Genomic DNA, 27,086 nt, shown 5'->3' with positions numbered 1-27,086 from the left:
CAGAATCAATACTTTTAAGGAAGAGGTGGAAATGTTCACCCATATTTTCTGCAAGTTACACAGGATTCTTTAACTGTTTACAATTGCTCGACAACACTGCAGCCTATCAATTCAGAAACATTCCCATTCCTCTCCTTATTTCCTTGCAACCCATTTGCTCTCAATGTCCATTAATTCCCCTGGATTCTCCTACAATGCACCAGCAAGGATATCTGCAGTGGCCAGCTAACCAACCAGCACATGCCTGGGTACAGAATAAACTGAGGCAGGCAGAAGAAACCAGTAGAGTCTCTGGGAGAAGATGCAATGTAGACACTGTCAGAGGTCAGGGTTAAAATGCATTGCTGGGGCAGGAAGACTCCAGCTCTGCCTGTTGTATCACAGTGCCACCTGTAATCAATTGTCTCAAGAAGCTATTTTACTGGGTTATCTGTTTTTCTGCCTTTGAAATGGAAAGATAGGGGTTTTATTTCCACTCTTTCGAGTTTCATTGGCTGGTTCTTCTTTGCAAATCTGAGGGAGTTACTGCACGATTCAGGATGCAGCTTTTCAGATAAGATGTTAAATTGTGGTGGCATTTACTTTTATTTCAAAAATAAGTAGTTCATTAGCTCCTAAACAGTTTGGATTATTTAAAAGGTGCTTTAGAAATGTATACTTTTGAAATGCGTTGTGAGCTTTGCCTTTGGTTGCATATGAACATGTGATATGGTTTGGGCGCAAACCTTCTAAAATTAATAATCCTGCACACTCTATGAAATCTAAACTCACTCTCCACAGTTTGATTATTGAGAACTTTTTGTGGATAATGAAAAACTAGTGGGAGTAACAGTAATCAGTACATTTTGCAGAACGTTCGGTTCTGCTTTTATCATTAACATCAACTATTACATACCATCAGTTGGCTAGCTCACTGTAACTTCAGCCATTAGTGTGGATAAATTTAGAACCTAACCTGAGTTCATTCTTTGTAAACAATAAGAGGTTGCCCATTTAAGACAGGAGTGAGACAATTCTTTTCCCTCTGAGGTTTGTGAGTCTTTGGAACTCTTCCTTAAAGGGAAGTGGAAGCAGAGTCTTTGAATGCTTTTAAGGAAGAGGTGGATAGATACTTGGCAGATAAGTGGATGAAAGGTTGACGTTGGTTGACTGAAATGCAGAGATAAGGTTATAATCAGTTCAGCTATGATTTTATTAAATGGCAGATCAGGATTGAGGGATCAAGTGACGCACTCTTGATGCTAATTCACACAGAGCTGTAAAGAGATATGGCAGAGAAAAAGACCCTTTGGTCCACCATGTCTGTCAGCATAATGCTATTACAGTGGCAGCTGTAAACCCAGGGTTCATTTCTGCTGCTGCCTGGAGAAAGTTTGGATGTCCTCTCCGTGAATCAGAATCAGAATCACCGGCATGTGACGTGAAATTTGATAACTTAGCATCAGTAGTTCAATGCAATACATAATCTAGCAGAGAGAAATAACGATAATAATAAATAAAATAAAGCATAATAATAATAATAAATGAAGTAAGTCAATTATGTATATTGAATAGATTTTAAAAAGTCCAAAAACAGAAATTCTGTATATTTTTTAAAAAGTGAGGTAGTGTCCAAAGCTTAAATGACCATTTAGGAATCAGATGGCAGAGGGGAAGAGGCCATTCCTGAATCACTGAGTGTGTGCCTTCAGGCTTCTGTACCTCCTCCCTGATGGTAACAGTGAGAAAAGGGCATGCCCTGAGTGCTGGAGGTCCTTAATAATGGACGTTGCCTTTCTAAGACACTGCTCCCTAAAGATGTCCTGGGTACTTTGTAGGCTAGTGCCCAAGAAGGAGCTGACTAGATTTACAACCTTCTGCAGCTTCTTTTAGTCCTGTGCAGTAACCCCTCCATACCAGACAGTGATGCAGCCTGTCAGAATGCTCTCCACTGTACAACTATAGAAGTTTTTGACTGTATGTGTTGACATGCCAAATCTTTTCAAACTCCAAATAAAGTATAGCCGCTGTCTTGCCTTCTTTATAACTACATCGATATGTTGGGACCAGGTTAGATCCTCAGAGATCTTGACACCCAGGAACTTGAAGCTGCTCACTCTCTCCACCTCTGATCCCTCTATGAGGACTGGTACATGTGTTCCTTCGTCTTACCCTTCCTGAAGTCCACAATCAGCTCTTTTGTCTTACTGACGTTGAGTGCCAGGTTGTTGTGGGTTTCCTCCCACATTCCAAAGCTGTATGGTTAGGGTTATTGAGTTGTGGGCATGCTGCCTTGGCGCCAGAAGTGAGGTGACCCTTGTGGGCTGCCCAGCATAATCCTCACTGATTTGATTTAACGCAAACAATACATTTCACTGTTTGCTTCAATGTGACAAATAAAGTTAATCTTAATTATAAATGAGTTCCATTATTTATTCTCAGCACATTTTAATGAACTTGTCCCAGATTCTACCACTTACCTATAAACTATGAGCAATTTGGTTGCGAAGCCGAGTGATAACAGGGAGAATGGTGCAAACTTCACACAGCCAGGACCCAAGATTAAGATTACACTGGATCTTAGCACTAAATCAAATCAATCTCTCCTTAAAGGTTTAATCCAGAATTTGCAGTCAAAAGAATGCTACTGCACTTACTGATGACCTGCAAGGAAAATTTAGACTTAAGCCCCATGAGGGATTGCTGAGATAAACAAGCTCAATCCTCATTGTTCACTTTATCTACATGCAGTCAGTTCATTGAAATTGACTGTTAATTCCGTGAACCAGGTATGATTTAGTGCACATTGCACAAGCGGACTTGTTGCCATAAGTTATGAGAACCTCTGCAAGAAGTCCAACAATTGGGAGCATAAACAGTATATGTAAAATTTTGCAAACTGCTACACTTCGGAACAAACATCAAATGATGGCATATTTTACACAAGGACATGCTGGAACTTAGCCAGGTAAATGCCAATATGTTCCTTTAAAATCTTGTTCTTAGTACCTCCGCTATGTTGCATCTTCATTTCTTGACATTTTTGAGTCCAACAATAGCTGCTATGACTAATTATGCCAGGTAAACAGCTAAACATACACTCAAGCTCTTGGTCTGCACTTGCTGAAAGTTAGGATGAGAAGTATCTCATTGAAATCTGCCGAATCTTGAAAGGGCTGGATAGAGGGGACATGGAGAGGAATTTTCCAGAGTGGGAGAATCTAGGACCCGAGGGCACAGCCTCAGAATAGAAGGATGTCTCTTTAGAACAGAGATGAGGAGGAATTTCTTTAGCTAGAAGATGGAGAATCTGTGGAATTCGTTGACTGAGGAGGCCAAGTCATTGACTATATTTAAAATGGAGGTTAATAGGTTCTTGATTAGTAGGGGTTTCAAAGGTTGTGAGGAGAAGGCAGGAGAATAGGGTTGAGAGGGAATAATAAGTTAGCCATGATCATTCGGCTGGTGGTGCAGTGACATCAGTGCTGGACTCCATAATGGTGGTTCTTGGGTTTGAATCCGGTCGGGCCGTTCCCGAGTATGCTTTCCATCCGTGCTGGGTTGAGTGTTGACTTTGTATAATAAAGAAAAATACTGCAAAATGTCTGTGTGAGGAGTGGCACACCACACAGTCTTTGGTTCCACACCTTGTAAGGCATGAAAATGCCCGATGCTGGCCTCTCAGGCCCGAGTCGATGTCATCATCATGAAATGGCAGATTAGATTTGATGGACAAATGGCTTAATTCTGCCCCAATGTCTTTTGGTCTTATGTTTTTAACACAGATGTGTGGATGAAAAATGTAGCCAAAGTGTTCAATAAAGGCCATGAAAGAAACATAAAGCCACTTTAAACCAATACAGAGCACAGACTTCTTGGGTATGGATGGAAAGAATCTTCACAAAGCCAACATGGAAAAGCAGAAAACATCAACTAGAATTTGCAGATTTCTCTGTCCTATTTTTCCATTGGGTTTTCATTCTAAACATTCCAGATGCTACTGCCATCTGATCGTATTGCACTCTAATCAATATTGATCTTTGGAGGTATCCACACTTACAGCACTTCTCAAAACCTCATGGAAGTACAAAATGTGTAAATGGATGAGACTGGTGCTGAATTATTTGGATAAAATGGTGCTATTTATTAAAAGCAGTAATCTGCTGGGGGGACTCAGTAGGTCAAGCAAGATCTGTGGGAGGAAAAAAATTGTCAATGCTTCAAGGCAAAATCCTACATTAGGACCTTAAATCACATGACTTATTAATACATTTCTATAGTTTTATTTAAATCATTCAATTAAGATCCTATTCTAGTCATATTTAGAATTAAATGTGTACATAAATGCTTTAGATATTCTTGATATATTTCAAACTGTGTTGGACTATTTCCCATAGAATAAATTTAGTTTTATCATCAGAATACTGAGAAATATCTTTAACTACTGTAGTAGTTTGTAACTAGTGTAGTATTGGTTAATTTGTTTTCAGCAGCATTTAGAAAATGGATATTGTTCAAATTATCTATCAATTACTTGGTACTATTTCATTTATGGCATGTGTTCACCCACATTTTCTAAAAGTTACATAAGATTCTTTAACTGTTTACAATTCCTTGACGACACAGCAGCCTAGCAACTCAGAACATTCCCATTCCTCTCCTTAATACCTTGCAACCCATTTGCTCTCAATGCCCATTCACTCCCTCTGATTCTCCTACAATCCACTAACAAGGATATTTGCAGTGGCCAGTTAACCATCCAGCACCCGCCTGGGTACAGAATAAACTGAGGTAGACAGAAGAAATCAATAGAGTCTCTGGGAGAATATGCAATGTAGACACTGTCAGGGGTTGCATCACAGTGCCACCTGTAATCAATTTTCCCAAGTAGATATTTTACTGGGCTATCTATGGTTTCCTGCCTTTGAATTGGAAAGATAAGAGTTTTATTCCCACTCTATAGATTTTATTTGGGTAGTTCTTCTTTGCAAATTCAAGGGAGTTATGGCACTATTTGGGATGCAGCTTTTCAGATGAGATGATAATATAAGGCAGCATTTACCTGTTATTTCAAAAATAAGTATTTCACTAGCCATTAAACTGTTCAGATTATTTAAAAGATGCTTTAGGAATGCAAACTTTTTGAAATGCATTGTGGGCTTTGCCTTTGGTTGCATATGAACATGTTATATGGTTTGGGTGCAAACCTTCTAAAACTAATAATCCTGCACACTCTCTTAAATCTACACCCACTCTCTACAGTTTGATTATGGAGATCATTTTGTGGATAATGAAAGCAGGTGGGAGTAACAATAATCAGTACTGCTTATTATTTAGTTCTGCTTTTATCAACAAGATCAACTATTATGTAGCATCAGTTGGCTAGCTCTCTCTGTAACAGCCATCCCTTCCAAATCAGAAAACCAAAAATGCTCTCATATCCCCAGCTATAGAATTAAGTGTTAAAGAGAGCATCAGCTCACCTTCACTGACTTTAAAATGAATGCTTGGCATGTATTGAATGCAACACACTGGAGTTACTAAGTGAGTGTTTATGAGGCATGCGGTGTATGAAACGCAGAAAATCCCCCCTCAGAATACTGAAGATGAGTACTGGTAGTTCCTAGCAATCACCTCTTTAGCTGGCAGGAGCAGGGCAATGTAGGTGACAAGTGCTAGTAAATACTAGGGTATACAAATGGAATTATATAGCACATTTAAATCAATAGTTGCCTATTAAATTTGAGGGCCCCTGATCTTTGGTTAGTTTCCAGTGCTGTAGATAACTGAGGCTCCAATGCATACGTTATTTGTCAGAAAATTTCTCAGCCATTTATTTACAATTTATGATTCTTCTACCTAGTGGACTGGCAGAGTCCTGACGTGAACTGCAAATATTTTCAAGCAGTTCTCCAACTTTGCTTCTCATAATTCTTGAATATTTGATGCATCTTACCTATTACTGACAACATCCACATGAATGCTGTAAATGACCCAAAGCAGAGCAGCGTGCAAGGGAGATTGGTGTACTTTTGTGGAAGAAGGAATGCCTTTCTCATAATTAATGCATCCAATTCCATAAAACTCCTACCTGATTTGATAACTGACAAAATTACAAACTACAAGAAAAAATATCCACTTAAAATTTCTGCGGTTGAAATATCTGCATTTCAAATCAAACTTCTGTCAGATAGAAAATGGTTAGAGATGCCATCAGCATCCTCCAAATATTAATCAGAAATGTGTTACACCATGAATGAATCCTGGATGGTAGCACAAAGAATCCTGAGTTCTGAAGAAGCATTTTAATAACTTCTGTGAATCAATACATATAAGATGTCTCTAAATGATGACATATTGTAACATCAGTCTCTAATGTTATTGGCCATTGGCCAATGTCAGTCCATGTTAGTAAACAGCAGCTGTTCAAGAGGGTATGCTGTATTTGTCTATATTTGTGCTTCCATCCCCTGAGAACTGGTTTCCCAACACTGTGGCAGGCATGAATAGAAATGATGATTAAAATGCATGTGTACATTAATAACACTGCACCCAGATATAGCATTAATTATTACTACAAATATGAGCAATCATAAGAATAACAGTGAAAAATAATTCATCATTCAAAAGCTTTAATGATCTGAAATGCTAGGAAGGTGCTTATTAGTTGAACATGTTAATACTTAATTTTTGGTGTTTTTTTTTAAGTTTATGCACCTGATTTTTCTTCAATTTAAAAAAAACATTAAAACGGTATTCCCTACATGCCCTTAATTTGGCAGAAGCACCAAATTACAAATCATCCTCACCAGTTTTTATAAATAACACTGAGTCTGTGCACTATTCCATCACGGGGAATGGAGAGGGCAGCCTGATCCTCGATGACTGCAAAACTATCATAGAATAATCAAACATGTAAGGAGAAGGGGAGTTCTTTTGCAGTTTTCTTTGAAATTTCTTCTCTTATTGCATTTGCATCCAGCAAGTACACACCAGGTGTGTAATTGGAAAAAGAACCCCCAGATCTAACCCTGTGTAGCAGAAAGCATCAAAGCACTATCAGAATGACTCATCACATTGGTATTTTGATATCACTACCAATAATTTAATTTTTCTTTATTGTTGAAGCACATTTGGGATCCAGTAAAATATCTCAGTTCAAACTTGAAAACATTTGTTAAAGATATGAAGGATTTATTTTACACTCTCTGGACTTTGGACCTCTCATTATTCCGGATGGCTGATGAGTGACCTGCTCTCAAGTAAATATGGCATCTCTTCCATTCAGTTGATTCTTCCATTATCATGTGCTTGGAATTTTGCATCCTACTCCCTCCTCTTTATTATCACAGGACAAATAGGTTCAGGAGCTATAGCATTGTGCCCTGGGACTAAATTCTAATGAACCTTTCTCTGCACAAGATACTGGAATCTGATTATCAACTTCAGATGGACATCAAAACATATTCACACACAGCTGTTATTACAGTCTGGCCCCAAAATGCTGTAGAGCATTTCCTTACAATCATCTACAAGCACAAATTTATCTCTGCTGAGACATCTTTGAGTTATTTCTTGTAAATATTCTTGAAGGAATACTTTACACTTAACAAAATTGTTCTTTCAGGAAAACTACTTTAGGAAGCTCATTTTGCAAAGTTTTTATGCAATTAATCGTATACTCACAATCCAAGTGACTATGCCTGATCCCTTCCACATCCTCAGCATGAATGAAATAATAGCATCTTTTACCCACGATATCTACTGGAGTTAGGTCCATGTAGTCACTAATACTGCAGTTTTGAAGCAGAAATGAAACAACATTAAATGCACAGATCCTTGAAAGAGTAAATTGAAACAACTTGAAGCACATTATAGCAAAACTATTTATTTACAACAATCTAATGTTGACAAAAGCTGCAGATATGCCGAGTATTTCCAGCGTTCCTCAGTTTCTATTTCGGACTGTATCTCATCTGCAGTTCTTTTGCACTCTTGGATTACATCACATTTTGATTGACACATTCGATGGTAGCTAAAAACACTTGCAATTGCAAAAATGCACAAAACCAACAGAAAACTGTGATGGTGAATATAACCAAGTACAAAATAAATATAAGCTAACTAGTTAGTGGGTCCTCTATTGCTTGCCACATGCCTGTATGTACTCAGGGGTGTGGAAAGGTTTGTTGTTCATAACATTCTTGTAGAATTCGAGTGGGGTGGAGAGTCACAGGGATCTTTTGAGCAGCTTAGACTGTGAACAGCCAGCAGTTTCAAGAGTTATGATTAGGAAAAAAAAGTGACAGACAGAAATCTCCATAGATCTTCATTTAAAAAAAACAGGAATATAAAGTAGAAGGAAACACTGCTTACCGATTTTCACAGTAAACTATACTTAGGTCCATATTTACTCTGGTGACAAACATTTGGCAGTCAATCCGAACTTCATTTATTGTTGGAGGAGGCAAAGCATGAGCCACAACGACTAGACCGATGATTTGAGTGGGCAGTACACGTCCATGGGAATGAGAAACTCGCAATCTTAACCGTCCTGTTACGTGAATGACCTAAAACAAAATAACATCACAAGGAAGTGTAAATACTAGAGATCTACCAGATCATTGGTGTTCAACGATCGAGGCATAGGGAAATTTGATTCACTTTAACATGGCAATCCTTCTAAATCTGGCTGCAATCGATTTACTTTAAGTTACACGGAGAAAGAAAGGATCTGTATGCCAACACATATTAAAAGGAGCACCATATAAAGCTTTGCATTCTGGAAGTGCTGGTGTATTGTTTATGGTATTGGACATTCCTCCGCTATTCTTAGGGAAAGGATTGAAATAAACACATTTGTACTTATTAAGGACTTGCTAATAATCAATGAGAACATTCAAGAGAAAGTACCACTTGGTGCTTCTGAAAACAACATTTAACTATAGATCATATCTGTGTTTTACAATGGAAAAATCAATTGAAAAATCAGTTGAAAGATCAATGGAAAAATCAAAAGGCCTTTAAATCCCAATCTATCCCTCTATCAGAGTCTTGTAACAAACATACATTGTCTCTGAAATTCCCACACTGAAAGGCAATTTTACCTAAATTGTTATTAAATGCTCTAGAAATAAACTAGGAAATTATAGATGGTGAGCCTGACATCAGTAGTGGGAAAGTTATTGGAAGGTCTTCTAAGGAACTGGATATATGAGTATTCGGATAGGCATGGACTAATTAGGGATAGTAAGCATAGCTTTGTGTGTGGCAGGTCATGTCCAACCTATCTTGTAGAGTTCATCAAGGAAGTTACCAGGAAAGTGAATGAAAGCAAGGCAGTGGATGTTGCCTACATGGACCTTAGCAAGAAGGTTCAATTGCTCGGCATTCAAGATGAAATAGTAAATTGCAATAGATATTGGCTTTGTAGGACGAGCCAGACAGTGGTAGTAGATAATTTCCTTTCTGACTGGAGGCCTGTGACTAGAGAAGTGCCTCGGGTTTCGGTGCTGGGTCTGTTAGTGTTTGATATCTATATCAACAATCTGGATGATAATGTGGTTAACTTGATTAGCAGATTCGTGGATGACACCAAGATTGGGGATGTAGTGGACAGTGAGGAAGACTATCAGAGCTTGCAGTGGGATTTGTAAGAGCTGGAAAAATGGGCTAAAGAACGGCAGGTGGAATTTAATGTGAACATGTGCAAGGTATTGCACTTCAGTAGGACCAAAAAGGGTAGGTCTTACATAATGAACTGTAGGGCGCTGAGGACTGCAGTAGAACAAAGCGATCTGGGAAGTCAGGTCTATCATTTATTGAAAGTGGCATCACAGGTAGATAAAGTCATAAAGAAAACTTTTGGCATATTGACCTTCATAAATCAAAGTATTGATTACAAGAGATGGGATGTTATGTTGAAATTGGGTAAGAGTTGTTAGTGAGGCCTAATTTGGAATATTGTGTACAGTTTTGCTCACTTATCTTTAGGAAACATGTAAATAAGTTTGAAAGAGTAAAGAGAATATTTACAAGGACGTTTTGGAAAGATTGATTATGTTAGGACTTTATTCCTTGGAACATTGAAGATGAGGGGAGATTTAATAGAGATATACAAAATTATGAGGACACAGATAAGGTAAATACAAGCAGGCTTTTTTTTCCACTGAGGCTGGATGGGGCTACAACTAGAGGTTATGGGTTAAGAGTGAAAGCGGAACATGAGGGGGAATCTTCTTCACTCGGAGGGTCTTGACAGTGTGGTGAATGCAAGCTTGATTTCAACGTTTAAGATAAGTTTGGAAAGTGCATGGATGGCAGAGGTATGGAGGGCTATGGTCCTGGTGCAGGTCGATAGGACTAGGCAGTTTAAATGGTTTGACACAGACTAGATGGGCAGAAGTGCCTGTTTTTGTGCTGTACTTTTTTATGACCTTATGACTCAATGCCTACTATAAACCTTGGTCAGGATTAGTTGGTCTGACACGGAATTTTTATTTGTTCTGGCTTTGGTGGCCCAGAGAGAGTACAAAGCTCAAAGTTCAAATTAAATTTATTAACAAAGTACATATATGTCACCATATACAACCCTCAGATTCATTTTCTTGTGGGCATACTCAGTTAATCCAATAACTGTCAAATAATCGATGAAAGACTGCACCAACAGGATGGGCAGCCAGTGTGCAAAAGTTAACAAACTGCAAATACAAAATGTAAAAGAAGAAACAATGATAATAATAATTAATCACCACCCACTTAGATAACCACAAATATACTTACAGAAGAAGAGAAGGGTGCTGAAAGTTATTGACAATAGGCAATTATTGACAAAAGGACAATTGACAATAGATTTTGTAATTCTACATCAAGCCTGGTAGAAAAACAGAAATCCTTCATGTTGTTATATTGACTACCAAAATTCTGTGCCACACTCATGGTTAATAGAAGTGCTTAATTTATATATAAATTACACTCAATATTTATGAAATTTGTACAACATCTGATGATGCATTGGTATACTATAATCGACCTATCTATTAGCAAACAAGAAAGAACAACCACTCTTATCAAAATAAACCAAGCATTTTTGAGGGCAAATCTCTAAACACGCTATGGTTTTGTCTAACTTTACACTCACTCACTAATATACTGAATCAGACAAAAATGGTGTTTCAAATCAGAAACAACCAAATTATACCTTGACACATCTTCTTAATGATTTGAAATTAAATGCTCTTTCATCAGTAAAGCTGCAACAGTTACTTCAAATAGTAGAACTATCTTCTAAAGATATAAACAGGAACATTGGACTAGATAATTGCACAACATTAAGAATAAAGAAAGGTGCAACAGAGCTGATAAAATATGAAACACAGCAGCAGGATACAATACAGCTGATAGATGGAAACCAACAGGTAAACAAATACCACAGTAAACAAGGAAAAACTTTTGACAGAATTTACTTCAAGGCTTAAGAAAATCTGCCAAACAGAGCTCAATAGTAAAAATATAACAAAGGCAATTAACATTTCCGCTATACTCATATTATCGTATTCTTTTGGCATAATAACATGCAAAGAAAAATAAGAATTGAGAAGTCAAATTTTAGAAAACACTACAGTATGTACATGTTAATGTGCTTAGATTAACACCACCTAGGATAGAAGGTGAAGACGGATACAGACATAAAAAATTTACACAACAGTCAGATAAAATTTCTCAGGATATATGTTCATCAATGGAAACAGGATTGAGCACTCCATGCGAGCATATGCAACCTGATGAGAAGTATACAACACTAATTTAAACAAAACCACAACCTAGAAAAATGAAGAAATTATCACTGTAAAAGAAACAATTGGCCAATGGAAGATCATGACCCCCCATTGAAGACATTCCCATCATATGAGCAGACTAAATGTCAACAAGGACGTGCCAAACACCTGGCTCAGAGTTGGAGACCTCTTCCTTGAAATAGAAGGGTTCTTTGTGGCAAAACAGGACCAGATGATTAACACAAAAAAAGGAGAAAAAGTGCATAGTAAAAGACCAATAAATTCAAGATGATAAATGCAAAAAAAAGCCAAGAGAAGCTAGAAACAATCCAACACATTACAGGATCCTGCAGCAGTTTAACTCAATCTGATTACTTACACAGACACAATCAAATGGCAAATATCATTCAGCAATATCTTGCTTTAAAATACAAACTTATAAAAGAAACCAGACCCTGCCATAAGCACCTGCCTGGTCCAGTATCAGAGTCAGAGTCCCACAAATTATATTATGACCGATCCGTTATTACAGAGAGGGCAACCCATAATAACTGTTCTGATATAAAATCAGGGGCAGGTAGTTTTGAGGAAGTAGAGAAGACACATTAGGAGAATGGGCAAAGAAGTGGCAGATGGAATACAGTGTTGGGAATTGAATGGTCATGCACTTCGGTAGAAGAAATAAAAGGGTTGACTATTTTCTAAATGGAGAGAAGATTCAAAAATATGAGGTGCAAAAGGATTTGGGAGTCCTTGTGCAGGATTCCCTAAAGAGTAATTTGCAGGTTGAGTCTGTGGTAATGAAGGTAAATGTGATGCTAGCATTCATTTCAAGAGGACTAGAAAATAAAAGCAAAGATGTAACTTTGAGGCTTTATAAAGCACTGGTGAGGCCTCACTTGGAGTATTGTGAGCAGGTTTGGTCCCCTTATATAAGAAAGGATGTGATGCCACTGGAGAGGGTTCAAAGGAAGTTCTCAAAAATGATTCAAGAATTGAAAATGAGGGTGACCTAATTGAAACTTATCAAATGTTGAAAGGCCTTGATAGAGTGGATGTGGAAAGAATGTTTCTTATGGTCAGAGAGTTTAGGACCAGAGGACACAGCCTCAGAATAGAGGGACATCCGTTCAGAATGGAGATAAGGAGGAATTTCTTTAGCCAGAGACTAGTGAATCTGTGGAATTCACTGCCACAGGTGGCTGTAGATGCTGCCTTTATGGATATTTCAGGCAGTGGTTGATAGGTTTCTTAAACAAAAGAGAATCTGCAGCTGTTGGAAATCCAAGCAACACACACAGAATGCTGGAGAAACTCAACAGGTCAGGCAGCATCTTTGGAAAATAGTATAGTTGGCATCTCAGCCCGAAACGTCAGCTGAACTTTTATCCATGGATGCTGCCTGGCCTTCTGAGTCCTTCCAGCATTTTGTGTGCATTGATAGATTCTTGATTGGTCAGGGCATGAAGGGATATGGGGAGAAAGCAGGAGACTGGGGCTGAGAGGAAAATTAGATCTGCCATCCTGAAATGGCAGAACAGACTCAATGGGCTAAATGGCCTAATTTTGCTCCTGTATCTTCTGGTCTTAATATTACAGGATAAACAAGCAGGAACAACTTACTTCAAAGATATAGCCATTCCAAACATGCATACCATGCAGAAATCAGTAAGTGAAAAACACCAGAAAACTGCTGAATTAAAAGAGGACATTGAAAAACTATGGAATGCGAACAGGGTATACATTGTCCCAGCGTAATATCTACAACTGGAATCATCCCAAAGTCACTACACAATAGCATTAAACAATTAGGCCTACACAGCAATATTTATGTAAATCTCCAGAAAGCCACAATACTAAACACCATTAGAATAGTTCAAAAGTTCCTAGCAATTGAGAAATGAGTATGCTTTGCTATGCATGTTCCTCAGATTTTACCAGCTTGAGCAAAGAAACATAAAAATACAACAATAATAATAAATAAATAAGCAATAAATATTGAGAACAAGAGATGACGTGTCCTTAAAAGTGACTCCATAGGTTGTGGGAGCAGTTCGCTGATGGGGTAGGTGAAGCTGAGTGAAGTTATCCCCTCTGGTTTAGGTACCTGATGGTTGAGGGGTAATATCTGTTCCTGAACCTGGTAGTGTGAGTCTCGAAGCACCTGTACCTTCTTCCTTACGGCAGCAGTGAGAATGAAGCACAACCTGGGTGGTTGGAGTTCCCAATGACAGCTGCTGCTTTCCTGTGACAATGCTCCATGTAGATGTGCTCAATGATGGGAAGGGATTTACCTATGATGGATGGGCCAAATCCACTACTTTTTGCAGGACTTTCCATTCAAGGACACTGGTGTTTCCTTGATACTTTGAAGCAGCCAGTCAATATACTCTCCACCAACATCAATAGAGGTTCGTCAGAGTTTTAGATGTCATGCCGAGCTTTGCAAACTTCTAAGGAAGTAGAGGCGTTGTCGCGCTTTCTTTATAATTGCACTTACATACTGAGCCTAAGACAGATCCTCTGAAAAGATAACACCAAAGAATTTAAAGTTGCTGACCCTTTCTGCCTTTGATCCCCAAATGAGGACTGGCTCATGTACCTCCAATTTGGTCCTCCTGTAGCCAGTAATCAGCTCTTTGGTTTTGCTGATGTTGGGTGAGAGGTTGTTGTTATGGCACCATTCAGCCAGATTCTCAATCTTCCTCCAATATGCAGGTTTATAACCACTTTTGATTTGGTCTGTGACAGTGGTGTTGTCTGAAAACTTGAATATGTCATTGGAACTGCGCTTAGCTACACAGTCATAAGTGTAATGCGTGTAGAACAGGGGTCTAAGCACACAGTCTTGTGGTGTACCTGTGCTGATGGAGATTGGGGAGGAGATATTGTTGTCCATCTGAACTGACAGGGATTTGCAAGTGAGGAAATCAAGGATCCAATTGCAACAGAAGGTTTTGTAGCCAAGGTCCTGAAGCTTATTGGTAAGTTTTGTATTGATTAGCTTATTGATCACAAGTATTGTTCAGGGGAGCAGGCAAGTCGTCCCCCATCTAGGTGTAGCTCTTAGAGAAGGGACATGCTTAGACCACCAGCTCTAACCTGGCTGTGGTTTCAAAACTCGCTGAACACTTGCAGCTGTACGAACTGTCTATGGGCAGCTTCAGGTTGGCCAATGGCCGGCTAATTGTGGATTAGCTACTTCATGATGCTGGATGGGTAATAGTTAGAAACTTAATCCCAGTTATGCTGTTGCTGGCTTTGCTGCCAGGCAGGCATCTGAAAACTGAATAGCTGCTTTAGGTTGGTATCCACATTTGTAGTTATATTATAGAGCGTCCAGGGCAGGAGCTCAAGATCGATCACCTGCGCCTAGGTTGTCATTCTCAGCTTCTCTGCTTTGTGAGAGTGGAGACGTCTGGTACAATTGATTCCACACTGCCACTATATGTCTGTGCAGTTGAGGGATTAGTGTAAAGCAGCACATGTGGACAGCAGATCAGATTGTACACAATTCAACCCAATTGGTTTATGGATTCACAGGAACATGTACTCAAAAATGCTAGGGAGAAAATAACATCATACTCGGCCCGAAACGTCAACAGTGCTTCTCCTTATAGATGCTGCCTGGCCTGCTGTGTTCCACTGGCATTTTGTGTGTGTTGTTATCATATTTTTATATTCTTTTGCAAATGTTATCATCCATTCTTCATAGATGATACAGAGTTCACCATGGTCATGATGCAGATCCATATCTTTTTACACTGGTGCATTTGGGAAACTTGTATTCTGATCCCCAAAGGTTATTTTCTACATTGTTCACAACAGCCACATTTCACTGTGAAGTGAATGGAGATTTTAACATTCGTAATCTTAATGAGCCTCAATTGGCTTTCTGAGGAGATGATGAGGAAAAATAAGGAAGAGCATACATTTATAAAAACAAAAATAGAAAATACTGCAAAATAGAGCACTTCATGTAGCTTTTGTGGAAAGGGAAACAGTTAGCTGCTCAGGGTGAAAGAGCTTCATCAAAATTGAGAAAAAGAAATAAAGTTAGTCTAAGTAGCAGATAAGGCAAGGAAGGGCACTGATGGAACAAAGGAAATTTCTGTGATTAGGTGAAATAATGCAGCTGTTTAGAAACACAAGAGATTCTGCAGATGCTGGAGATCTAGAGCAACATATATAAAAATGCTGGAGGAACTCAGCAGGTCAGACAGCACCCACAGAAAAGAATAAACAATCGATGTCTCGGCCCAAAATGTTGACAGTACTGTTTTCCATAGATGCTGTCTGACCTGCTGAGTTTCTCTAGCATTTTGTGTGTGTAGCTGTTTAGGAGCTAATGCTGAAAAATCCACATGACGCTGTCTAGACTATTGGGAAATCCCAGCAGGCCCGAATATATCAATGAAAGAAAAAAGAACCCGGAAAGGTAGGAAAAAATGACCGGCTCCAAGACAAACCAGTTCTAATGCAAACAGAAAGAAAAAGCTAATTATTTAAAGCTGAAGAAGTCCTGCAGGCATTTAGAGATGCCTCACTTCTTGGCCATGAGTTGCTTTTTTATGTTTAGGGTTCTTACGATATAAATATTTTGCAACCAAAGGGTTACATTTGGAATTGGTATTGCATACTACATGCACTGCAATATTCCATGATCGATAGCTGAGTAAAATAACCACAAAATTCTGTTTTTGATATTGTTTGAAAGATATTACTGGAAGCACTTTCTGACATGCTTGGAATAACAGCAGTGGACCATTGAATTTAAATTCTTGATCTCCCATTCTACTTTATCATGGCTCCTGCACTTGATGTGTTTACCTGCATTGTACTTATGCCACCACCTGACTGGATAGTATATGAACAAAAGCTTTTCACTAAATCTCAATACTTGTAGCAATAATACATGAATACCAGTGTGTCCACTCAAACAGGCCTCACCTTAACACTTAACCTGAAATTATTGTATAGGGTTTACTAACCTTTTTTTCTAGACATAGTAAGTGGAAGTGGGTTGTTCGTATGTTTAGGGTTCTAATGTGATGTGGGTTCAAAAACAGGTTGAGTCCTTTTCAATATTTAAGTCATTGAGATGTTAGCACTGACATGTGGATGCTGGCACTCAGCTGTCCAGTAGTTGGCTCCATGATTTTGACCCAAATATCATTTCCATGATTAACTGACACTAAACAGAATTGGAGCAGCTTATTTTCCGTGGGTCCCAGGTGACAAGATAGAGAAAAGTGGAAGGGGTGTGTGTGTGTGTGTGTGTGTGTGTGTGTGTGTGTGTGTGTGTGTGTGTGTGTGTGTGTGTGTGTGTGTGTGTGTGTGTGTGCGTGTGTGCGTGTGCATGTGCGTGCGTGTGAGTGTGGTGTGTGTGTGTGAGTGTGGTGGGGTGAGCATGCATGTGCGCGTGTGTGTGTATGCATGAGCTTATGTGGTGGGGGTGTGTGGGGTGTGTGTGTGTGCATGAGCTTTTGTGGTGGGGGTGTGTGTGTGTGTGGGTGTGTGTGTGTGCGCGTGCGTGCGTGTATGTGGTGTCGTGTGTGTGTGTCAGCCAGTAATGTCCTGGAAGGGGAGCCTAAATTGCTAAAAGTAAATTCATTTTCTAAAATCTAATCAGGTCACAATTGGGAATGTTAACCAGAAAAGTTAAACTAGCTCAAAAGTTTTGTGTGGGTGTGAGACTTGGGTTTAATAATAATCAGAATTTTGATATACAAACGGTGAAGCATTTACAATTTGGACAAAATAGTGCTCAATTATATTACAGCTTCACACCCAATCAAATCACTTTGTGGATCTTCGTGTTTATACATTCAAGTATACATGTGCAATTGCTTACAAACAACATCATGTGGGAAGGTGATTCAGAAGTTCAAAGATGCATTTATTATCAAAGTATATAGCTTCTCCAGATAGATGAATTTTAATTCTTATGCTGTATAAGAAAGCCATCAAGTGTAAATGCGACTATCTGCATATCTGAGGGTCTGTGTATACAACAGGGTACATGGAGGTACACGTTATGGGGTACATGAAGCACTGTAGTACCATAGTTAAGATTGGTAATCTAACATTACATCCTCATTTTGACTGGTATTTGTTGCCTTTATTTCTGCAGACTGGGTCATTCTTCTGTCCACAATCGATGATTTTAGCCTCTTAAGGGAAATAGAAATGTTAACTGTAGAAGTATTTCTTATGGAATATCTGTGAAACACAAGCTAACTGGACTATATTTCCCAAGAAAACTTGATTCAGTGAGAATATATGCATTTACCTCAAAATAGCCATTCAGTGAAGTGAGATCATTAATATGTATTTTCTTGAGCTATCTGCTTCAAGTCTAGTGCTATGTTGAGCCAGTTCTAAGAGGCTCTACAAAACCTATTGAACATACTTGTGCAGCTTTTGGAGGAGCATTATTCCCTGCTATTGTGAAGAGTCTGATCAGAAAAATAACTACAGACTGAGTATACAGGAATAAGGTATTGTTCAAAGGACTTATCCTGATTAACTTGTGAACAGAAAATGGAACAGCTAAAATCTGCATTTTAGTAAGTTCAGTCTTTGTACAAACTAAGTGATATTATAGTCTTTTACTGATCCTGTAAATTTTATGCAACCTATAATTGATGAGATTACCAGGAAAATTGATGAAGGGAAGACTGTGGATGTTGTTTACATGTACTTGATCAAGGCCTTTGATAAAGTCCCACATAGGAGGCTGGGCCAGAAGGCCCAGTCACTTGGTATTTGGAATGAAGTAGTAAATTGGATTCAACATTGGCTTAGCAGGAGAAGCCTGGAGGCTTATGACTAATAGTGTGCTGCAGGAATCAGTGCTAGGTCCATGGTTGTTTGTCATCTATGTTAATGAGATGGATGATAGTGTGGTGAACTGGATCAGCAAATGTGTGAACGTTACCAAAATGGGAGAGTAGTGGACAATGAGGAAGGCTATCAAAGCCTGCAAGATGATCAACTGGAAAAATGGGCTGGAAGATGGTGGATAGAATTTAATGCAGACAAGTGTGAGGCATTGCACTTTGGTAGGACAAACCAGTGAATGGCTGAGCACTGAGAAATACAGAAGAACAGAAGGATCTAGGAATACAGATCCATAATTCCTTGGAAGTGGCATCACACGTACATAAGGCCCATAAAGCAAACAGAGTATTAAGTACAGGAGTTGGGATGTTATGTTGAAGTTATATAATAAGTTGATTGAGTAAATTTGGAGTATTATGTGCAGTTCTGTTCACTTACCTACACCAAAAATATCAGTATGATTGAAAAAGTCAGAGAAATTTTACAAGGAATTTGCTGGGATTCAGGAACTGAGTTATAGGGATAAGTTGAATGGGTTAGGACGTTATTTACTGGAGTGTAGAAGAATGAGTGGAGATTTGAAAGGGGTATACTAAATTATGAGAGGTATAGATTGGGTAAATGCAAACAGGCTTTTCCCTCTGAGGTTGGGTGAGACTAAAATTAGAGGCAAAGGTTAAGGGTGGAGGGTGAAATATTTAAGGGGAACTTGAGGGAGAACTTCTTCACTGGGAGGGTGGAGCAAGTGTGGATCGGGCAGCCAGCAGAGTGCCGATGCGGGTTCGATTGTAACATTAAAGAAAAGTTGGAATAAGTACATGGACAGGTGGGGTACGGGTCGAGGCAGGTTAACAGTTTGGCTTTGGCCCAGTGGGTCAAAGGGACTGATTCTGAGCTGTCATGCTTTACAACAAACCTCGCATTCAAAAATTAATATTTACAAAAAAGAATCAAAATTAAAATTCCACACAGAATTGTCCAAAGATACTTCTGAAGTAATTTTAGTAATGAATACTTTTGTATGCATTGCTGCAAGAGTGCTCGTGGCAAAAAAACATCACAAGTGGTCGAAAAACCTTAATATAACCAAGTAGCTAAATATAAACCGACATCAAGAACCTACTGATGCAATACCCAGAATAAAAAAAATCTCAACTTAATGTAAGACAGCATACAAAAGAATAAGTTTTTTTATAATTCATAGTTCAGCACACAATTTCAGCCTTCTCAGAGTGAATAATGAGTAGATATACATAAGAAATCAGAATTATCAATTTTTAGGAATTCTCAGGAGTACTCTTGATGTACAATATAGCCAACATAATGACTGAAAAATGTACATCAGTGCATTAAATAAGATTAAGTTGAGACCCAGTTACAAAGGCAGGTGTAAACTAGTAAAATGAACTCTTTGATATGAGCCCTTAAGTAAAATGCTTGTGTAAGCATTTATCCAGGATAATCTTATTTCATGCCACATGTGTGCAAGTATATGCCTTAAGGCCATTTTTAAATGTCAAACTCAGAATGCATTTTCCTCTTAGGGTGAAAGGCAGAGCCAGAGCTGAACAATGTTTCAGGTGCATTGTGGCTTCACCTTCATGCTGCACCAGCACCTTTCCATAAAAGGTAGAAAAACCTGCAGTGGCCTTCAATGTCTCAGCAAAATACTAGCAGTTTATCAGAAAAAGAGACATTCACAGAGATCCCTGTCATGCTCTGGAGAAGCTGCCACATAGTCGAAAAAAGACAGCGTAAAATAACTGCAGCAGCTTTGATCAAGAGCCTTCTTTGAGCCAATGAATGACATTGTAAGTGCTGCATGCAGTATGATATGTGTAGCTTAATTCTGAAACATATAGCCTAAGGTATTAGAATGGATTACAGTTTCAATTATGGGTTTGCAGGTAACCTTACATACCTTTTCAATTGTTCGAATTAACTCCAGTCATAAAGCTATTTTAAAAATTGCCCATCGTACGGAATAATGCCACCATGCCAAGCCCTCATACAGACATCAAAATATCTCCTATTATAACATGACAGCTGTTGGTGAGCTAATGAAAGCTTCAGACAGTTAATGGGTCTTTTAACTATTGCCACTGGACTGGAACATTCAAATGCTTACACACAAATGAATTATGCAAACAGATGTTTATAAAGAAAATAGCAGTCAATAATACAATATTCTTAAATCTTAACTTTAATGGATGCTAAATTTCTTATTTTAAAAAAACTGTGGATCAATTTATGCCTCAAACTGTTGAAATATATCAGATATGATAATGCTCCAACAGTAAGAAGAAAGTTACCTCATTGCTTCAATAAGGAAAAAAAAATTAGGGACAGGAAGGGGGAAGAGGAAATTAGTATTTCCACCTCTGCTTATGTGGAAGACAAACTTTGAATACCATATAAATCCAAAATGGAAATCTACATTTTGTCTTACAAACATGTTCATGATTTTGCTAGGCATATTTTATATATGAAATCTTTCACCCCAGCAAAACTTATATTTATATAACATACCTTGCCTGATGTGAGCACTTGAACTTTACATATTGTTTGAAGATGCACAGAGGAATAGAAAATTGAAGGAAAGCCTCTGATTGCCCTCAAGCATCATAATGTAGTGATGAAGTGATGGAAAATGTTGACAACAAAGGTATAAAATAAATAAAACAATATTGTAAAATTACTTTTCCACTATTATAGCACTCACATTTTGAAGCCCAATTCCTTGTAGGACAACTAATTGCATCCGTTATTAGAATGTCATTGATGTAAAACAATAATGGCCCTCAGGTAACATTATTTTTGATAGCATCTGTCAAGATCAAGCTTGATTATGTAAATTTATTCATGCAAAAATGTTCAAGAAATAGATCCTGATGAATAAATCTGGTTTATGTTTGGAATAAAGTGTGGCCAAGTAGAGGAGTCTTCCTAAAATGTAATTGTCAGGAGTTGTGCTTCTGCAACAAACAACATAGAATAGCTCATCAAATAAGTTAAATACATTTCTATTGCTTATTTGTTTAGGAAAAGAACCTTATTAATGCTTTATTGAAAATAAATGAATTGAATGATGTAAGTGTTATTCAAATATTTTCATGTTTTTATGACTGACAACATTGTTCATAACAGTATCTTGAGCCTGCATTTAGTTAACAATTGGAAGACATCTATCTGATAAATACTAATGCTATTTTGTGAACATATTTCTTTTTGTGCAGTGAATAAGACTGCAAATTTACACAGAATAATTTCTTTCGCCTACAATCTCCAATTTAATACAACTTTTCCAATCTTATGTTTATCTTTCGTAAGCTTGGCAATGAAATAATGATTAGCTACCATGCAATTTGTAATTGTCAATTAACTTTGCACTTGCACCAGATAGCAAGGTTAGTGAATTGAAGCATGGTAGATGTAGTGTGATTGATCTGTGATTAAAAAAAGTACATAATCTGTCCCTATATGAGCTCCAGCTCAAATACAAACAGGATGGCTATGCCTACAGAAAATGTAAAGGCCACTATAGTTAGTCAACTGAGAAATTAAAGACAGGGACAACACAAAAGATTGAGAATGTATATACTTATTAAGCACCAGAGTATAAATGGCAAAAGGTCTGACAAAGGGTAATAAATCTGTGTAACAAAGATTTAAGGCTGAACTAAAGTTTTTATTCAGCCAGATAAGTATGTAGGGATTGCTTACCATCTGGTCATATTCAAGCCTTGACCTGAAATCACACAGACTGCACTTTTCTACTGATGTACCTGACATAAAACTGATCTACCAGCGATCGAGCTATTGTTATACTTGGATGGTTGAAATGTAAAGTGAGCAGTTTTTAATTTTTGCTCAGGGCTCAGATGTTACAGAAATGAGCAAAAATATACTGCAGGGCAGATTCCACAGCAGATCTGCATGGCATTTAAAGAAGGCAACGCATGGGAAACCTAAGGAGGTTAAATATGAGAGCTCATGGAAAAAAGCGTGGCAATCATAAAGGATGATTCACCAAGACCCATTCAGTGAGATGTCGCCAGTTCACTGAAGTCGTGATATCAACCACCCCAATGACACTGATTTTATCTCTTCAGTGTGGACTCACTTATGAGTTACTAATAAGTTAAAACTTGTTCTAAGTCAGCCTGCAACTCTTAAGGAGGGAAAGAGGACCACTATTATAATATGTAGTGGAAGTTATTACATTACACATGCTGCCAAGTTTAAAATGTATTATTCGTTTTGGGATCTGGGTGCAGCAGTTAAGGCTAGCATGTATTTCTTATTCCTAACTAACCTCCAGAAGGTACTGGTGTTCCTTTACATTGGGGATAATATTCTAGAATTTAGACTCCCCAAAATATTTCAAAGTCAGCATGGTTTACGACTTGTATGTAACCTGCAGATGGTGGTATTCACCTGTATCTCCTGCTATTGTCTTTCTTGCTAGGGAGGTATTGTCAGAGTTGCCTGGGTGAGAAATTGCAGTGCATTATGTAAATGGTACCCACACAGTCCCTGCGCACTAAATCCACAAGTCTGCTTGGTACTCAATAGTACTGAACTTCTTTGGAGATATTGGGGCTGCATTCACCCAGAAAGTATTCCATCACACTCCTGAGATGACTTGTAGATAGTACTAAGCAGTAGGGATGTTGGGAGATAAATCACTTAAGATATAGCAATCATATCTGTCCATTTGAGTTTCTTGTCAGTGGTGACTTCCAAATCATTGATAGTGGGCTCTCAGTGATAATACTGCCATAAATGTGAAGGATGGGAGGTTGTTCTATTTGCAACAATTTGCAACAGTTGCTAATGCAATTCCCTTTCTCTTGCAGGATGAAGTGGCACAACAGCTTATGTATGGGGGAGCAGATGCACATATGTATATTATGTTGCCTCTGTGGAGGAGACACCATTCACCAGTATGGGTGTGGGTATGTACACTAGTAATCCTGAAATCATTAAGATATTGATGATGGCTTCTTGAATCAACGCTTGATTTCATGTCTTACTCCACAACTTCCTCAACGTCCTAACTTTCTTTTCAGATAACCAAGAATGATGCTCAGGCCAGTAGCAAAATAGGAAGAGGCTGAAGGTGAAGAATTAACACTTGGGAATTGGCACACACCCTGACATTGTACACATATTTTGAAGTTAACTTTAAAAGGCAGAATCGGCACGCAGTCCTCACACACACTCTTACCCCCTCTCCAAAGACAGAATCAACATGCAGTCTCACACTCACTCTTCCCCTCCTCCCAAAGACAGAATCAACATGCAGTCTCACACTCACTCTTCCCCTCCTCCCAAAGGCAGAATCAACATGCAGTCTCACACTCACTCTTCCCCCCTCTCCAAAGACAGAATCAACATGCAGTCTCACACTCACTCTTCCCCCCTCTCCAAAGGCAGAATCAACATGCAGTCTCACACTCACTCTTCCCCCCTCTCCAAAGACAGAATCAACATGCAGTCTCACACTCACTCTTCCCCCCTCTCCAAAGACAGAATCAACATGCAGTCTCACACTCACTCTTCCCCTCCTCCCAAAGACAGAATCAACATGCAGTCTCACACTCACTCTTCCCCCCTCTCCAAAGACAGAATCAACATGCAGTCTCACACTCACTCTTCCCCCTCCCAAAGGCAGAATCAACACGCAGTCTCACACTCACTCTTCCCCCCTCTCCAAAGACAGAATCAACATGCAGTCTCACACTCACTCTTCCCCCCTCTCCAAAGACAGAATCAACATGCAGTCTCACACTCACTCTTCCCCCCTCTCCAAAGACAGAATCAACATGCAGTCTCACACTCACTCTTCCCCTCCTCCCAAAGGCAGAATCAACATGCAGTCTCACACTCACTCTTCCCCCACTCCAAAGACAGAATCAACATGCAGTCTCACACTCACTCTTCCCCCTCCCAAAGGCAGAATCAACATGCAGTCTCACACTCACTCTTCCCCCCTCTCCAAAGACAGAATCAACATGTAGTCTCACACTCACTCTTCCCCCACTCCAAAGGCAGAATCAACACGCAGTCTCACACTCACTCTTCCCCCCTCTCCAAAGACAGAATCAACATGTAGTCTCACACTCACTCTTCCCCCACTCCAAAGGCAGAATCAACACGCAGTCTCACACTCACTCTTCCCCCCTCCCAATGGCAGAATCAACATGCAGTCTCACACTCACTCTTCCCCCCTCTCCAAAGACAGAATCAACATGCAGTCTCACACTCACTCTTCCCCCCTCTCCAAAGACAGAATCAACATGCAGTCTCACACTCACTCTTCCCCTCCTCCCAAAGGCAGAATCAACATGCAGTCTCACACTCACTCTTCCCCCCTCTCCAAAGGCAGAATCAACATGCAGTCTCACACTCACTCTTCCCCCCTCTCCAAAGACAGAATCAACATGCAGTCTCACACTCACTCTTCCCCCCCTCCCAATGGCAGAATCAACATGCAGTCTCACACTCACTCTTCCCCTCCTTCCAAAGGCAGAATCAACATGCAGTCTCACACTCACTCTTCCCCCACTCCAAAGACAGAATCAACATGCAGTCTCACACTCACTCTTCCCCCCTCTCCAAAGACAGAATCAACACGCAGTCTCACACTCACTCTTCCCCCCTCTCCAAAGACAGAATCAACATGCAGTCTCACACTCACTCTTCCCCCCCTCCCAATGGCAGAATCAACATGCAGTCTCACACTCACTCTTTCCCTCCTCCCAAAGGCAGAAACAACATGCAGTCTCACACTCACTCCTCCCCCCTCTCCCAAAGGCAGAATCAACATGCAGTCTCACACTCACTCTTCCCCTCCTCCCAAAGGCAGAATCAACATGCAGTCTCACACTCACTCTTCCCCCTCCCAAAGGCAGAATCAACACGCAGTCTCACACTCACTCTTCCCCCCTCTCCCAAAGACAGAATCAACATGCAGTCTCACACTCACTCTTCCCCCTCCCAAAGGCAGAATCAACACGCAGTCTCACACTCACTCTTCCCCCCTCTCCAAAGACAGAATCAACATGCAGTCTCACACTCACTCTTCCCCCCTCTCCAAAGACAGAATCAACATGCAGTCTCACACTCACTCTTCCCCCACTCCAAAGGCAGAATCAACACGCAGTCTCACACTCACTCTTCCCCCACTCCAAAGGCAGAATCAACATGCAGTCTCACACTCACTCTTCCCCCCTCCCAATGGCAGAATCAACATGCAGTCTCACACTCACTCTTCCCCCCCCCCTCCAAAGACAGAATCAACATGTAGTCTCACACTCACTCTTCCCCCCCTCTCCAAAGGCAGAATCAACATGCAGTCTCACACTCACTCTTCCCCCCTCTCCTAAGGCAGAATCAACATGCAGTCTCACACTCACTCTTCCCCTCCTCCCAAAGGCAGAATCAACATGCAGTCTCACACTCACTCTTCCCCCCTCTCCAAAGACAGAATCAACATGCAGTCTCACACTCACTCTTCCCCCACTTCAAAGGCAGAATCAACACGCAGTCTCACACTCACTCTTCCCCCCCCAATGGCAGAATCAACATGCAGTCTCACACTCACTCTTCCCCCCCTCCCAAAGGCAGAATCAACATGCAGTCTCACACTCACTCTTCCCCTCCTTCCAAAGGCAGAATCAACATGCAGTCTCACACTCACTCTTCCCCCTCCCAAAGGCAGAATCAACACGCAGTCTCACACTCACTCTTCCCCCCTCTCCCAAAGACAGAATCAACATGCAGTCTCACACTCACTCTTCCCCCCCCTCCCAAAGGCAGAATCAACATGCAGTCTCACACTCACTCTTCCCCCTCCCAAAGGCAGAATCAACACGCAGTCTCACACTCACTCTTCCCCCCTCTCCCAAAGACAGAATCAACATGCAGTCTCACACTCACTCTTCCCCCCCTCCCAAAGGCAGAATCAACATGCAGTCTCACACTCATTCTTCCCCCCCTCTCCCAAAGGCAGCATGAACATGCAGTCACCACACTCACTCTTCCCCCCTCTCCCAAAGGGAGAATCGGCATGCAGTCCTTGTGGTGAACTACGTGTGCCTGTCTGGACATGCCCTTGCTGACTGCTCCTGTGGCTCCTCCCACAGACCCCTGTATAAAGGTGATCTGAAGCCTATGCTCTGCCTCAGTCTCCAGGACGTAGTATGATGGACACTCACTCCTGGTTCCTTCTTCCAGTCAATAAAAGCCGATATCTCGCCTTACGTCTCAGTGTGAGTTATTGATGGTGCATCAATCCTCACACTCACTCTTCCCCCCTCTCCCATCGGGTAAAAGATATAAAAGCCTGACACCAAGTGCTATCAAGCTCTTCAACAGACATTTTACACAACAAGATAGACTTTGGATCTCACAATCTGCATTGTTATGATTTTGCACTTTATTTTTTACCTACACTGCCATTCCTGTCACTTTTACACTTTA

The 27,086-nt window shown here is 39.8% G+C and overlaps 1 protein-coding gene across 6 annotated transcripts in view; it reads right to left on the bottom strand.

Annotated features, from left to right (window-relative positions):
* LOC132384850 (neuronal PAS domain-containing protein 3) overlaps positions 1–27,086 on the bottom strand; it is a 1,097,971-nt gene that overhangs the window by 17,278 nt on the left and 1,053,607 nt on the right. For all 6 annotated transcript variants that reach the window (XM_059956437.1, XM_059956446.1, XM_059956483.1 and 3 more), the window contains 2 exons: positions 8,356–8,549; positions 7,666–7,772 (listed from right to left, as the gene is read on the bottom strand). In XM_059956437.1, the coding sequence (XP_059812420.1) occupies positions 7,666–7,772; positions 8,356–8,549 (301 nt within the window). The remainder of the gene's footprint in view (positions 1–7,665; positions 7,773–8,355; positions 8,550–27,086) is intronic.

The sequence above is a fragment of the Hypanus sabinus genome, chromosome 2, assembly GCF_030144855.1.
Source record: "Hypanus sabinus isolate sHypSab1 chromosome 2, sHypSab1.hap1, whole genome shotgun sequence".
In the NCBI taxonomy this organism is placed as follows: Eukaryota; Metazoa; Chordata; class Chondrichthyes; order Myliobatiformes; family Dasyatidae; genus Hypanus; species Hypanus sabinus.
This window is presented reverse-complemented; position numbering and strand designations above follow the sequence as displayed.